The sequence below is a fragment of the Halichoeres trimaculatus genome, unplaced genomic scaffold (assembly GCF_033239565.1).
Source record: "Halichoeres trimaculatus isolate MK-OKI-2021-1 unplaced genomic scaffold, fHalTri1.1 fHalTri1_scaffold_12, whole genome shotgun sequence".
Taxonomy (NCBI): Eukaryota; Metazoa; Chordata; class Actinopteri; order Labriformes; family Labridae; genus Halichoeres; species Halichoeres trimaculatus.
In genome coordinates this window covers 23298516-23315531 of record NW_027437190.1, presented here as the reverse complement: position 1 = coordinate 23315531, position 17016 = coordinate 23298516, and the positions used below count along the sequence as shown (strand labels likewise).

At 43.4% G+C, this 17016-nt stretch overlaps 1 protein-coding gene across 2 annotated transcripts in view; it reads left to right on the top strand.

Moving 5' to 3' along the window:
• grin2db (glutamate receptor, ionotropic, N-methyl D-aspartate 2D, b) overlaps positions 1 to 16470 on the top strand; it is a 110790-nt gene extending 94320 nt beyond the window's left edge. For both annotated transcript variants that reach the window (XM_074682719.1, XM_074682718.1), the window contains 2 exons: positions 45 to 280; positions 1131 to 16470. In XM_074682719.1, coding sequence (XP_074538820.1) covers positions 45 to 280; positions 1131 to 4331 — 3437 coding nt within the window. In that variant the 3' untranslated portion in view covers positions 4332 to 16470. The remainder of the gene's footprint in view (positions 1 to 44; positions 281 to 1130) is intronic.
• The last annotated feature ends 546 nt before the right edge of the window (positions 16471 to 17016 follow it).

The window sequence follows — 17016 nt, the reverse complement described above, 5'->3', positions numbered from 1 at the left end:
TTGCTTCTCCTCCCCCCTCCTTCCCCAACCCATCCCCTCTCCAGATGAGATTGAGATGCTGGAGCGCCTCTGGCTGTCAGGTATCTGCCATAATGACAAAATTGAGGTGATGAGCAGTAAACTGGATATTGACAACATGGCTGGAGTCTTCTATATGCTGCTGGTGGCTATGGGCCTCAGTTTGCTGGTGTTCGCCTGGGAACACTTGGTCTACTGGAAGCTTCGACATTGCATGGCCACCAGTTCTGGCAAATTGGACTTTCTCCTGGCAATCAGCAGGGTAAGTGCTTTTGTCTGTGTGTGTGTGGTGTGTTTTTGGACAACTGGGGTGAATGTCTCACTGTTTTACAACCATTCTGAAAAGTGTTTGAGCAAGTAAAAACCCAGATTTCTACAGCTAATTGGGAGCATTAAATTATGCAGCACTTCTGCAGGACAATGTAATTAGAACTCAAATGCATTTCCCACTTCCTAATGCACACACATACAGTATGTAAGCATGTGTGCCCCTGTCTTTGTGCCCTTATCTGTTACAGATAGTAAGTGTTAGAAAGCGTGAGGTCTAGGGTCAATTCAATTCCACTCAGTCAATTCAGGAGATTAATTGAAATTCAATTCTGCTCACACCCTGGATATCCTGTTCCTTTGACAGTGACCTTGACTGGAACAGGCTACACCATATGCATGTGATTGCTGTTGCCACACAGATAGCAATTTATTCTTTTTCCACTCTGTTGTAATTTATGCATTTATGTATTCAATTTTAAACTAAACAATGCTCAATTGTACTATAAATAGGAGTGAGTGTTTATCTAAAAAATAGCAATCTTGCATTTCTTATAAAAACTGGAACATATTACAATAATGTTGCATGTTTTTGTATTACTATTCACCACAGTCTCATGTTATCTTCCTACTGCTTCTCAAACTGTAATACATGCAGTTGCAGTTATAACATTTTAACAGTGTTAAGGGTAGCATAATGTCTAATGTCTTCTGCCTTTGTACACGTCTACATTTTTCTTTATTGACAATATGCTTCTGCAATATATGCTGTTTTTATTGTCTTGTGTTACTCTGCAAACAAATTTTAATTTTGTCTATGTGATATATATTTTTTCTATTCTCAGGGCATGTATAGCTGCTGCAGTTTTGAAGATGAAACAGCGCCAGGTGGAGCTAAGTCTTTGCCACCTCATCACACTGCAATGGTTACAGTCCCATCACAGCCACATGTTGTCTCAACGTCAATGACCAATCCAGTCATCGCCATGGCGCAACAGCAACAACCACCACAACAGCAGCAACCGCAGCCCGTCTACAAAACACCCCTCCCGGGCTCCCCTCCCACCGTGGTGCATTCTGGGACAGCACTGGGTCCATCAAATACCCCTATTTCTGGTGCACCCCTACCTTGCTCCACCTTCCTGCCCCGACCAGACCGCAGACTGGCCGTGGTGGATCGTTGGAGGCTGCCCAAATCTGCAACAGCCACCAACCCAATGGCTGTGAGGGGAGCCATAACTGACATGGGACCCTTTGCACAGAAAGTCCCACCAAACTGGGCTTCAACTGCTGGAGGGGGTGGGGGACTTGATGGTTATAAGAGATACTATGGTCCCATTGACCCTGAGGGACTGGGGCCCTGCATGGAGCAGCAAGCAGGGTCCCAGACCCCCAAGACTATGCCTAGGGGCCACCCTCAGCCCCCTCCAGCCAGTGTGGCCTTCTACTCAGAGAAGGGCATGGATCACGGGGTGGGGAAGAGGGTGGTGGGAAGTGGCAGCGGAAGTCAGGGGAAAGGGGCCATTAAACCTCTGGGCACTCCTAGACTGCCTCCCAAGAGTCAGGCCCCTCTGCCTCCTACACCCCCGCTGCCACACCCCTCTCCCCCTCTCCCTTCATCCTTCTGGAGGAAGCGCAGGCCTAAGAAGCCCAAAGAGCCTGGGGGGCCACTGTACGAGAACATTCTGCCCCTGGGGCGGAGGGGTGGAGCACGAGAGGGAGTGAGGGAGGGAGGAGGAAGGAGGGCACGCCCCTTTTCTCCCCCGCTCTCACTCCCTGTGCCGGTACCCCTCAGCCCCTCTTACACCCCTCCCTCTCCCTCTGCATCCTTGCACTATACATCATCGTCCTCTTCGTCGACCACTTCATCCACATCCACGTCCTCATCTGCCTCATCTTCTCGCTCCACTTCTCCTACCTACTCTTACAGCTCCTCCAGGAGCACACGGGACAGGACTGGAGGATTAGATGGAGAGGATGATGATGATGATGAAGAGCTGACAGAGGAGTCAAGCCTCCTTCTTGGCAGGGGGAGGGAGAGGGAACGCTCAATCATCCGGCCTCGTTCCCTTAGCCACGGGCGCCTGCCACCACCCATACCCCCCAGGAAACCACGCACATCCTGGGGTGACAGAGAAAGGGAGCGGGAGAGGGACAGAGGGGGGAGCCAACTGTCCCAGCTCCAAGAGTGGTGGGCAAGCTGGAGTGAGAGGGAGAGAGGCGGAGCAGGTGGAGAGAGTGAGAGGCATAAAAGAGAAAAGAAGAGGAGGAAAGAGAAGGAGAAAGAGAAGAAGAAAAAGAAAAAGAACAAAAAGAGGAAAAAGAGAGAAGAAAGAGAAAGAGAGCGAGAGAGAGAAAGGAAGCGGCAAAAGTTGAAAAAGAAGAAGAAGAAAGCGCTTAAGACAAAGAAAAGAAAAAAATCAATTGGCGGTAGGCGGTCTGAGCCAGAGGAGGGAGATGTAGAGCCAGAGAGGGAAGGAGATGCAGAGGGAGAAAGGGAAGGAGGAATACAAGACTATTCTTCCTTTTCTACCCAATACCGAAGCACACTTGGAGAGAAAGGCCGGGATTCATGGGAAGGGGAGAGGAGTAGAAGAGAAGGAGGAGATGAGGGAAATGACAGGGAACAAGAAGATAGCAGCAGAAGCAGGGAGAGGCGTCCCAAGTCCTCACGCTCTCATTCCAGACATCAAACACCAAGTAAGCGCTACCCCAACCTCAACAAACTCCCTGCATCAGTCAAGTTTTGGGTCAATGGAAGAGGAGGTGATTCTAACACTCCTCCTACGTCCCTTCATCCACTTCTCCCCTCTTCCAAGAGGAGGAGAAGTGGAGGGATGGACAGGGATGACAGTGGTAGACTTGGAGAGCGGCGTCCATTGTTAATGCATTATGACAAAGAGAAAGCACAGACAAGAGAAGGGCTGTCCTTCCATGAGTGGGACTCCGAGGATGATGAGGATGATGATGATGATGAGGAGGAGGAGGAAGAAAGGGAAAGAGTGAGAGAGCGGGTAGAGGGAAGGGGAAGGAGAGCAGGTCGGGGGGCAGTGTCTGAGTCAGAGAGAGACAGAGCCAGGCCAGAGGACAGCTATTCAGACGAGGGCTCGTCAGGGGAGTTCGGCCGCTTTGAAAGATACTGGGAAGGAGGTGCAGGGGGGAGCAGCACTGGGATAGGGGGCATAGGAGGAGGAGGCTGGTTCTTTGGTACCTACCCCTCCAGAGAGAAAGGCGGCAGTGTTAACAGTCGGGATGATTCCTTGCTGGGGACTCGGGCAGAGGGCTGGATCAGTGCTGATTTCTGGGGTTCAGGGCCAGGAGTAGGCTGGGGATCAGGCGGAGGGAGCGGAGGACTTGGCTCACAGTGGCCCCCACCCCCTGCAGCCTTCCCTCCTCCAAGGAGATACTGGTCTATGGACAAGATCCCTGTGAAGGGAGATAAAAAATGGAAGAGTGGAGGAGGGAAGACCAAGGGGCGAGCAAGGGACCGGGGTGAAGACGCAGGACGGCCCACCATGTGCTCCTGTAGCCTTTACCCCCAACCACATCCTTACCCTCACCCCCACAGCCGCTCGCACACCTCCCACTCCAAGAGAGGAGCAACAGTGCTTTCCCGTAGCCAGGAAGAGCTTCTCCCCCACTGCCACAGCTTCAGCGGGGGTTCACGCCCAAAACCTCTGCCTCCTAAACCAGATCCCAGTCAGGCCAAATCAGGCAGCCAATCTAACCTCAGCCTCAGCACACAGCCCACAGACCATCCACCGCAGCCCTCACCGTCGCCTCCGCAGCCTTCCATGTCTCCCACCTCCCTCCCAATGCCCATCCCACCTCCGCCCTCCTCATCCTCCGTCTCACCACCAGCAGGGGTCGGGATGGCGGGCCAGGGCCAGGCTCAGGCCTCAGCCAGTGCCAAACTCCAGTATCAGAGACTGCGCTCGGTGCCACAGCCACGGAGGTTCTACTCCCCCCACCTGCCACTCAAAGCCAAGAGCCTGTGCTCACGCCGAGGGTCGGCCCACTTCTCCAGCCTGGAGAGTGAGGTATGACAGGGGGAGAGGAGAGAGGGAGACGTGGGAGCAAGCACCACTGCTATTGAGAACCGTGGTGCCATGGCAGCTGGAGGCAGGGATAACAGCAGAGAATTGGCTGCCTTGGTGTCTATAGGTAATCAATTAGCAACCATCACTGCGGGGGCTAACGTGGACAGCATTTCTAATGCTAACACTACTCTGTGTGAGGGCAACGCCAACACCCCCCGCTCTATTGTCCGAGTTCTAGTGAAGGCGACAGTGAGACGGCACACAAGGGTAAGCTACAGTCGTTTGGATGGTTCCCATGACAACGAGAGTGAAGGCGAGTCTGCATCACTGGGGATAGCGGCTCCTGAACTTCTACTCCGCTCAGAATTGAGCTTTGTGATGTCATCTTCGGTTCTCCTCCCCTCCCCGAGTCAAAACTACGGATAAGAGTAGTCTCCAACCTGTGAGTAATGATGTCATATTTATACACAAACAGACACACACACACGTACATACAGCACACTTACACACACACAAAGATATGCTCAAAACGTCTCCCTCCCTCTGGCTTTGAGAACACACCTCAGTGGGAAGAGGAGAGACCCACCCTTCCCAAAAAAGAGACCAAAAAGACTCTGGCTCCCAGTCCACATTGGCTGTTGGCTTTTGAACTGACTGGTGGACTGCTTCTTGGGTTTTGGAGAGACTGCCCTTTTCCCTTTTTGTAAAATCAGTTGATATGAAAAGCAATGCAGTCAGCTCTTACATGCACTCACTGGGCAGCGAGGACAGTGCTGTTTATGTGCCCACAGTGACCTCATGACACCATCAGACCCATCTAGCTCTACCCCAGGACCATCTACGTGATGTCATGTTTTACTAGAAACCCTTTTAACCAATCAGACTAAACAGGAAATACTTCTCCCTCTGGATGGAGCTTGTCATGTCAGCTCTGGTCCAACCAGAGTTCAAACACAGTTTAATTACTTCAAAACAAACTGAACTTTAAAAGAGAAGTAACAATAAGAACAAAAAACATGTAGCAGATTTTCTTTAATGTCTGTCTTTACTTTTCTTTGGTACTCAGACTTTTCTCCTCATAACCACTTTTTTATTCTATCAATATATTTCTCTCACTGTGTTAGTGTTTTAATCACGAGGAGGCTGGATGTGGCTAGTATTGGAAGTGGGAATGATTGAATCGCAGTGCCAATTTTCCACTCAAAAGCTTTTAAGCAAGATTCCAGTAATTTATTTTAGATAAAGCCCTATCATCTCTCCCCACATGTGAACATTGCATAAAACACCATCATGTAAGTGAATGAAGGAGATGATTGGTGCAATATCTGTAATTGGCACTAGATGGCTGCATAATATTCAAATAAGCTTTGGAGACATTAGTGCAAAAGGCTTCTGGTGAGTTTAATAACTGTAGCTACATGATGCAGAGGAAGAGGCGTGCAGCTACAACCTTTATTATTTTTATGAAAGTGGCCAGTCAGGATTTACTGAGGGGAAGTGAGGGAATTACAACAAAGTGCAGCGTTACAAGAAAGCTCTCGAAGGACCGAATTGTATTTCACTAATACATTGTACCATGGCAGAGTGTTGTGAGTTTAGACCGTACGAAGCACAATTCTTTATTGTATTTTTTAGACATTTGTGCTTCAGTGAGACAGCGCAATCTGCAGGAAACATATTCAAGTAATAGGGAGAAACTAGTGATTTTGTATTTACTCATGACAAAAACACTCACTGTAACCAATGTTTAAACTACAAAGTGCCACTGACACTTGCGTTGAGGAAATGACCTTCTACATTAACAATTTCCCTCTGCTACATAAGACTGAACAATATACCACAGATGTTCTGAGCTCCAATTTGAGGTGCATATATGGTAGCTGAGACTTTACTGAAAGTGGTCAGTAATAACTCCTTTTGTCAAGATTATCAGATGACTGTTTGTCTTTGAGCAATATTCCCACCTTCAATGTGAAAGGAATGCAATGGCACATCTGTTTGCTGTTTGCATTGTAATTGTTTTCCCTCCAGTTTAAAATGAGGTCATATGTTTCAGCCAGAGACAGATGTACCGCATCTTCAATGATTTTGCTGTAGGTGAGATAGGTCCCATCTAATTTGGTCAGATGTGATTATAATAAATGGATTAGAGTCCACAGCACCTGGCTCTGGCTGAGCGATATGAATAAAAAATGCTATGTGTTCAAAAGAGAGTAGTGAACTGTAGCATTGTACCTCCTGTGAGCTGTGCCAAAAGCCATTTACTGTGTAAACTGTGTCAGTGTTGCCAACATTGCAATGCATATGCCCTCCATTTTCATAGGTCAACATATCCACCTCATTTCTCACACTAAGACCAGCCACAGCCCAGCTCTTCTTCTATTGTAGTTGAATGTAGCTTTGACATGATGTAGCAAAAGAACACCTACTTTTAGACTTTGTAGCTCTTTGGACGCTGTCGATAATGGCTAGGAGGAGGGGGGATTGACCTGCTATGTGAGGGACTGTGCGTGGTGTTTGTGCATGTTGTCACAGATCGAAGAGTTAGTCGACCTTCTCAATTCCCCTTTTAACTCCTTTGCCTTTGAGTTAAGGCAGACTGTACTTTTATCTGCACATGGATTGCTTTTTTCTAGATCTACGTGGGGCTATTTTTAAAACAATCTGTGATTTTAGAGAAATGCTTTTTGCCTTCTCCCAATCTTTTGGAAAGCCCCAGAATCATTGCATGTTTAGCTGAATGAAACCTCAAAGATTTGTGGTGGGAGGGTTGTGTAGTTCAATTGTAGCAAATGCTTAGGACCCAGGGCAGCCACTCAAAATGGTGGTAGTATGCTTTCTCTACTCTGCACTCCAACAGTGGAAACCACGGCAACAGTTTGACTGCTTTCTGTGTAGTTGAACAGTCATTTTCAACCAATCAACAGGGCTTAAACCTGGTATGTCATTGAGCATTTTTGATTTCAATTGAGGCGCTAATACTTAAGTCTGTGACTGCATGAACAGAAGTGACTCTTAAAAACCCTCTGGCTTATTTTGTTTATCTATTTTTATTTAATGCTGAGAAAAAAAGAATATATTAAAATATACTATGTTTTTGAGAATGTACCATGTTATACTGTGATTTAACTGAGATATTTTATTGTATTCAATTATCATTTGAATTCTATTATTTATCTATAAAGAAATATATATGTACAAATAAATATATACATATATATACATACAGGTATATATATATATATTAGTTAAGTTTGGTATATTTGGAGGAAGTGTTAGATGAAATAGTTTTAAATGTTTTAGCTTTGTAGCGATTCTAGACACTGAAATCATTTTTGAATTTCGATTCCTCCTATATGACTGTGAAGACATTAGTGCCTGTGACAAAAAAGACAAGTAAAAGTCTAAACTCTCTATTCATCTGTATCTACTCTAGCTATCAGTCTGTCACTCCTCTCAAACTACCTAACATCACTTTTTGTCAATCACTGCTTTAACACATCGGTATGTTTCTCTCACACAGTCTGCTGTCTCTTTTGCTTTTTCCTCCTCACATCCGGCTGTTTGCTTTTCTTTGTTAACAAACTTATTGATCATTCTCTACATCTCACTTTCTAATCATGTGTGAATCACATCCCTTTGTTTATCAAGTCATGCATTACAGCTTTACCTTCCCTTGGACCACTTTTCTTTGAATCAACTCATCCCTCTGTCTGTCTCACTTAGCAAAAAACAGAGACCAGTAGATACTGTGTTCTTGCTCCTTTTGACTGATTGTTGATGATGATGATCAATTAATTGATTGATGAAATAATTAATGAACAATGTTACTATTACTGATGTGACTGAAGTGTGTATCTGACGACCATGCCACTGTAGCAAGTCTGGGCTGTACCACACCACCAGCGAGCAAATGAGGCCACAGTTGCTATGGTGTTGCCATGGCATTTTCACGGTTGTTGCCATGGTGTCCTCTGCACCACCACCTGGTGCCTGCTGGGTAATATAGTACAATGTCCTTCACTTTCCTCGTAGCAGTGGTCAAAGATCTGCTCTGCTCCCCTCTGCTCAGCCCTCATCTTAATCATTGAGAGGTGAAATATTTAACAGCTGGTGATGAGTCTGCTGTCTGTGCTGATCTAGACTGGACTGGTTTGGCTTTAAGTGGCTTTAATCAAGTGTTGGCTTCATGTTGATCACCTGATTGTTACATCATCAGTTTGTGCTGCCCTGCATGCTACCAAAAAGGCTTCCTTTAACTTACTAACAGCCTAAAACCAGTCAGCACAGAAGAGTTTTACACGTCCATACTTAGATGAATCTACTCGTGAATGTGTTTGTTTTGTGTCGAGAGGATACACACCATGTATGTGAAGCGCATGTGCAATGATCATGCAAAAAAGGCCACTGCAGCATGAGTCTGAATCGCTTTCTGCTCTCTTTCTGTTTTCAGAAAAACCCACACTCATTTCGCTGTGCATGCATATTTAACACACAATGCGTACATCATTCAGCCAATGATCCTCAACTCGGTCGCGCTCTCAGTAAGCTGCAATCTATAGCATTGCTTCAAGTAGAATGGCCATCCCACGCAGGCATATGTGTGGATGCAGACCACATACTCACATACACAAGACACACACACACACACAAACACACACACATGCCAGTGTGATTCATTTAAAGTGTATTCTTTGTGTATGATTTAGATTTATGCCCATTTAACTCCAGTGTGTGCGCAGTGACTGATTTGCTTGAGCTGTCTCTGGTATTGTCCCACACCCTGTCTTGCACTGTCCTGTCTCTTCTAATCTATCACAACCTGTTTGTAGTAGCCACATTCAATTTATTTTTTAACTGCTCCACTTTTGATTTACCTTGTTGTTGTAATCTGCTTTGATTTATTAGATTTACTGTCTGGTCAAATCTGAATGAATGGTTTGAGTTGAGTAGTCCAGTCCAGCCTAGTGCAGCATGTTCCAGGCTATATTCTAGTGCCTGAGACCCTTTCGCAGCCTCAAGTCCATCCCCCCTCTCTTTCCCATCCTCTTGGCCCATTACCTGAGAAGCAATGCGTATGGTGCTCCAGAACTCAAACAGGGTCTTCATTGGCTGTATCGGCCATGAATTATATCAAGGAAACACAGGAGCACCACACGTACTCACCAGGTCCAGGGTCTGCATGTTGCACCATGAAAAACTTCTCCCACCACAACGACAGGGCACATATACCCACAGAAACCAGTGTGTGTTTTCAGCATTGTATAAGGCCCAGTTCTGCTCTAGTAATCTTGCCAACTATAGGCCTACTTACAGGTTGCTGAGGCAAGTTGCTAGTAGGGTGATGTTGCTCCTAGCCCAGACTGGTCTGGTCTATGCCCTAATTTAAACGTGTTAGTTTATTTGACATTGTCTGTCTGGGGTGGGGCTGGAGGGTCAGTGCTGCACTTACTTCCTGAGAATTGCTTCATAAAATCTGATTCTCTTTAATTAATGTCAGTGGTGCTGTGTTTCCTTCCACTTCATTTGTCACAATTATGATTCTGAACAAAGATGCTTTGTGATGTGTTTGGAGATGTTTTGACGCCGTTTTGTCTTTCCATCACAAATTTGGACTTCAGTATGATGCACATTGGCTTTACAATTCTGATTTTAGTATAGATATTTAATGATACACATTTCACTAATTGCTGACAGTTTGTTAGTTTGGCTATACATTTTTGTCTCTGCTAGCTCCACACTGTCTGTTTTAGACACATAACAAGATACCTGAAACCATATTATTTCAAGGAATTAATTTTTGAACATCTTTCTGCATGTGTGAGCCTGTTTTTCCTCTTTTCATACTATTTCTAAACAAGCCATTACCCAGTCAAATCTCCTTCAAAGTAAATTTATGGAGAGCTCAAAGAGTTGTTTCTTTGGCATTCTGACAGGCAGTCTTCTGCCAAAGCGTGTGAGTGTGTGTGTGTGTGTGTGTGTGTGTGTGTGTGTGTGTGTGTGTGTGTGTGTGTGTGTGTGTGTGTGTGTGTGTGTGTGTGTGTGTGTGTGTGTGTGTGTGTGTGTGTGTGTGTGTGTGTGTGTGTGTGTGAGCGTATGTGTGCCTGCTCGCTTGCTTGAATATATTTCTCTGAGGTTCCTCAGTTCTTGTCAGACTTTTGCTTTGATCTGGCCAGAGCTGACCTAACATAATCCACTTCATTCACCCTCAAAGAGAGAAACACACCTAACACTCTGCCTCAACTCTCAACCTCCGCCAAGTCCGAGCTGCCTGACCAGCGGCTCTGTAGCTACTACAACAAACACATCTGTTTTTTTGCTGATGAGAACAGAATTTTAAACAGAGCCTGCCCTGCTCAAGCTTCACAAGGAGTCATCCATAGACTTTGAATGATATTTGCATTATAGAAACTTTTATAAAACTTGTGTTTGAATAAGTTGTTTTAATAATGAGGTTTCAATATTTTGGGTATACATTAGGCCAAATTAGATATTGCGATAAGCTGTCTTAATATTCTTGTTGAGAGAGTCTTACCTACTTCTCAAAATTAATTCAGGAAAACAACCTGTGTCCCCAAAATGCTGCTCAGCCAAGCATGCAAAAACCTCTAAACATCACCTGACACATGATATTCTGCAAGAGTGTTGATGGGGATATTAAATATGTTTTGTTCTGCTCCCTGTGAGCCTGCGATCTGCTAATTAGCCATGCTTTGTCAGTATGATGGGCTAATGGCTAATTGCATTGTGAGGCCTCTGTGTGTACATGCAGTAATGACTTAACGCTCTAATAAGATTGGGTTACAGGCAGTTGGATCACGGTGTCCCAAAACACTGATCTGAGGTCAGTGTTATGCTTTCCTCTCTAATGGCTATGATGGCAGAGTGGAGGGGATAAACTGATCCTTTATCTGCCTTGTGGGATTTCTATCACTTTCATTTGTGTCTATCGTTTATCTTGGCCCTGCAGTAATGCCGTTTTCTTTTAAGCCACTTTATCGATATCAAATACAGAAATGCAATTCTGATTTGATTAAAAGTACATTACCTTTCCTAAATGCTTCTCAGCTATGCTTTTATCTGATGCTGTAAAATATGTATTTTCTTTATTGGTCAGATGATAAATATCTCCTCCCTGAACAGGCCTCTGTTCTGTTTAACTCTGCCTTCCTTCACCTGCTCCATGTCCCTTCTCTTCCCTGTAACTGCAGCTCACAGTCCTCAGTCATTTCTGTTCCAGCTCCACAGTGACACACACACACTTACACAAGCATCCACACATGTATAGATTACAGTGAGACACACTCATGAGCTGTGTGTGGGAATGGAAGGAGTGTGCTCGCGTCCCCGCTGAGGTGCAGCAGATTGATCCTGTACTGATCTGCCACCAGGTCCCCGGGGATTTGTAACGCATGTCTACAGCGCAGGGCTTAACACTTTCTCTCACTTTCTTTCTGTCTTTGTCTCTCTCACATTCTGTCTTTCCTTGGCAACATGAGCCACGTCTCGGCTCGCTGTGTGGTGCAGTGGCCCCCACGCTACACCTCCCATCCTCCATCTCACTCAGTATTCCTCAATAAAAGAGTCTTTTCACATTTTTGTCTTTTTTTGTTTCAATTCTTTTTCTTTCTAATGGACTCTATTGTTTCTCTGCCTTTGCTCTGCTCTCCTTTAAAGTCACTGTGTCCTTCTGCATTTCCACTACAACCGCCTTTTATTGATAATTTCTTTCACCTATCCTTTCTGGCATTGTTGTGTTTCCTACACATCTTCATAGAAATGTGTATCTTTTTACTGTGTTGTTAATCCATGTGTTCATCTGATGCTCTATACTTACATGTGGAAGGACAGCACTGTTTCTTTCATCATGTGTGCAGCGCTGCAGGGTTCTACAACTCTTTGGCTTGATCTCTAGAGTTGAAAAAACGCCCAAACACACTTTCATCTCATGGCTTTTTTTTCCCGCCAATTTCTCGCCTTCTCCATTTCCACATGAGCCACACTGGACCACAACCAGGCACGAATGAGCTAACTGACCCACACATTAACACACTTGTGCCTGTGTTTGGTGTATGTGTGTGTGTGTGTTAAAGAGAGGGGGAACGTGTACATCTCTCTTTGTTACATGTGTTTTTTATGTTTACATGCCTTTGATTAATCCATGCAGCTTCAGTTTTATTTTGGTGCACACAGATCTTTCTGGATGCTGTAACTAACGCAATACTAAAGCAGCTGTTGCGTTTTTTGTTGCACTGCTCTATGCTAACGCTGTTTGACACCAGTGCTTTATATTCCATGTCAAATCCACCATCCAGCAGATGAGAACATGTAAAAAGATCATTTTTAGAACAATGAAAACATGTCGACTGCTGGCAAGTGAACAGCTATTACTAAACTGATTCAGTCTTGTGCTTACATGAATGTGAGAAGTAGTAGAGTCATAATTCCCCGAGCCTGTGTGGAGGGTAATTGAAATGTTTCATTTTACAGTGAGAGTTAAAGAGCAGTTGAGGTGAAAGCAAAAATAAAAACGAAAAGAAGCCTGAAATTTCTGTAAACCTGAAAAAAAAAGAATACTTGTATTTTTTATTAAAACACTGGTTGGTGAGCCACACTTTTTATATAAGTCTGTTGTGAACACTTTCTCTGTGTTAGTGTCTTATCTATGATGCCCAATGATTTGTTTTTCTGTTTTGTCTTATTGCCAGAGCTTAAAGTGATACCATTAGGTAGCTTTGTAAGCTTATAGTTCGTAAGATAAAGAAGAAACATAAACAGAAACCGAGGTTCGCTGTATGCTACACCAACAAGTTTAAAGCAATAAAACCACCACATCTAGGACACAATAATTATTCATACAGTACTGCATCCCTGTTTGCTCCAGTGTGTGTATGTGTGTGTGATACAGTGTGTAATGCCACCAGCCAAAAGGGAATTCATCCTAGAAAACTGGGATGAAGATTAAGATATCCTCCGACTTTACCTTGCTCTCCCCTCGCCTCATTATCCGATCACCCCTCTTACCCTGATTCTCCTGCCCCCCCCGCTTTCATCCTTCCCCTTGAGCGCATTTTGTAACAACCTCCTCTTCCTGCCCGCAGCAGTTCCAAAGCTTTCTCTGCCTACAGCTGACGCTTTGAGTTCTTGTTAGTATTTTGCGCATACTGTGAATAGTAATACCTCCAGCTCACATGCCTGTTGTGCTCATGTTGGTAGATGATCTATTGGCTTGGCCATGGTCCCAATCTAATTATACACCAGGCCTGTAACTTCACCGACAGTGGAATCTGTATTAAACACAAATGCTGGATCAGAAGTAATGATGCTGAAATGAAATTGTGCTGTTTATTGAGATCCAGACAAATTCTAGGATATAATGTAATACAAGCGATCACATGACTCCTAGTATTTGAAAGAAACCACTCCAATGATAGGTCCACAGACAGCTGCATGTCCTATAAGGTCATTTCAGAGTCTTTCTGCTGTTTTTTAAAGCTGTTGCTTTTATTGTTTTTGATTTATTCTCTTTGCTCTATTACTGCATACAAATTAGTGGTCTTTTTTCAGGCTCTATCTTTTTTAGCACCAAAACACATCAGCACAATCAGCGATTAGTTGGTGAACATAGTGGAGCATTTAGAACAGCGGCCGCCAATCTTTCTGAAACCAATGGCTCCTCAAGAAAAATGAGGAGTATGAAGAACTACTTGTCTGATACAAACTTCCTGAACAAAATTGCATGGGTCATTTTTTAGTAACAATAATAACAGTAGTAGTAGTTATGCTATGTGAACAGATAGCTCACATGCCAATGTTAATTATTCAAAGTTTTTTTTATTCATGATTACAACAGCAATTGTGGTAGGAAACGTGTATACATTTCTGGAAAGAGCTATGGTAAGATTGGGAGAAAAAAATTGAAATATGATATATCAGGATTTTTTGTTATCAAAATCAGGATACTTTGTCAAAAAAAAATGTCTGTTTGTTTTTTCAGATTCATATTCTTCATTTCAGCCTTTGTTTATAAAATGGATTGGAAAAAAAGTTAGCACTTTTCTCCAGCAGAGGGTGAAATGTTTCTGTCTGACCTGCGTGATGTGCATTTTATTTGAAAATATGGCTCCTGATGTAGTCTGTAGACATTATCATCATCATTTAAATTTTTGCCCATGGTCTGGTGTTAAAAAAGTAAACTAGAAATTGCGAAAAATCGTAAATATCAAAGAATTGCAATTTAAATCGAATTGACACCCCAAAAATCATAATAGAATCGAATCACGAGAATAGCATATCATCCCAGCCCTATTTTATGGTGATCAGTGACCAAAACAGAAATAAAGGGAAGTGATTGACTTACAGAACACAGAGGTAAAGCAAATGTTATATAATTGTTGGCATGTTATCAGGAAACCATGTATAAAATCATAAAACCTCATCATTGTGTTTACAACTTTTTTTCACTTCACAGTAAATAGTACATCACTTATTAACAGATTCTATTCTTTAATAACTAAAGGCCTAAACTCTACAACATGGAAATCTCGTAAATTCTCACTGACTTTTGGGTAATCAAACATAGTGGATAACAGGATAGTTTTTGAGCTTAATGAACCGGCTGCTTAGCTAAACATTTTCTTTTTCATCTCCTCTCATCAGTTTGATTGTGATGTTTTACGAAACACATCTAAACATTCATTTTCCAGCAGCAAATCATGCACATCTTCATCTCTGCTGTCCATCTAACTTTATTCTGTGTGTCTACTCCTGTCCCTATGGCTGTGTTTGTGGTGCGTCCTTTTTTCAGCTTGCTTTCTGATTGGCAATCATTTAATTCCATACATCAGCCCACAGAGTGCATTTTCGGCTGTCTTCAAGGTTCCCCCCTCACAACAGGATTTCTGATCATTAAAATTGCAGAGGTGGATATCTGTGATTCCAGATCAGCCATAATCTTCTCCCAAACAAATAGGGGGATGTTAATGCTAAGTATACCTCACACTCCTGGAAAATCGAAAATATAATCTTTAGAACCACGTAAAAAAGACTCTCCTCAAGTTTGTTAAAAGAGTGGAAACAAGGCCACAGTTGCTATCTTGTAGTATATATCCTGCTTCAAAGAGACAGATTACAAGCTCTAATTTTGATTAATTTATTGATCATCAAATTTCATTTGTAAAAATCATGACGTAATGATGATGTTTGTGATGAAGATGATGAGCTAAAACAGGAAAAGCTATGATGAAGTATTGTGATGATGTTATTTTTTCAATAATGAGAAAAGATGACTGATGCTCCTCAAAATACAAAGGGTGAAAAAGATCAAATTGTGGCTAAAACTGATCGGCATTTTTATGGACAGACAAATTGTTAATCTAAAATAGCTGTCACAGTTGATGTTGATTGATAGAAAACATATTGTTTCTTGAGCAATGCCTCCCTTAGTGCTTTGCATTTTATAGCAAAATAGCTCAAATTTATTGATATATTTTCAGTTATCTGGGTGAAATTGGATCACATGCTATGCAGGAAAGGCTTCCAACCATTGCCAAAGTAACCATTGCTGCTTGGTTTAGATGCTGTAAGCCTAGCTAGCTGTGCAGTTAGTGCTACTGTTAGTCAATTACTTTGAGCTTTGAACCTTTTCAGTTGCCGCCTCCTCTCTCTGGAACTCTCTCCCACAACACATCTGGGACTCTGTTGACCACACCACCTTCAAAACCCGATTAAAAACACACCTCTTCCGCACTGCCTTCAACCCATAATCCTGTCTTGTCTTAGTCCCTTGTTCATTGCACTAATGTTTTTACCTTGCACTGTAACCATTTTGCTTTTATCTGTTTTCTATTGTACACTTGTTTTTACCTGCACTTTTAACATTTAAATGCAAAGCGACTGAGTTTTTGAAAAGCGCTCTATAAATAAAATGTATTATTATTATTATTATTGAACATCAAACAGGGTTTGGTGTCTGCAGCTCTAACCCGGGCAGAAGCTCAAGGCCGCAGGGAAGTCCAGTGTATCATGTCTGGGGCAGAGGTGGACTCAGTGGGAATACTGAGAAAGCCAGGCAACAGGGAGCAATTTGAGTGGCAGGAGTCTGGAGATTTACATCTCCAGAGCCTTTACTGGGGTTATGGAAGGATTCAGTCCCAGCCTTCAGAGAGCCCAACCGGACCAAATAGCAATCCCAGCACAGAATTCCCTGTCCTCATATGGTCTGGTCTTGAAATTATGCTTTTGTGGAAAGTGGCTTTACCCTAACAAGATCGAAGTCATTGCATGTTTACAGTGGATCTCAAACATGATGAAACAATCTAGTAATAGCCTGCCACATATCAACCACAACTTAAATCCATGAATTAAGTAAGAGATACCTCTCACAGAGCTGCCTCTCATCTGTCAGTTTAAGTATTTGTTTTGGTGATGGGAGGCAGGTCAGCAGTGGAATAGATATGAAAAGCAGGCTTATTTCCTCCAGTATTAAGAGTTTGTAGGCCATGTTGATGGGCATGAGCTGCCTGCCAAATGTCTCATCTGACTGGCATGGAGGCTTGTTGCGCTTTTCCAAAAACACAGTGGACCACTTTTCATTAAAAAAGCAAAAACAAGCACAACCCAACAGAAAACCAATCCTGCCAAACGTAGCCACTTGGTGCTGAAGAAAGAAATTTAACTGGCAGATATGATT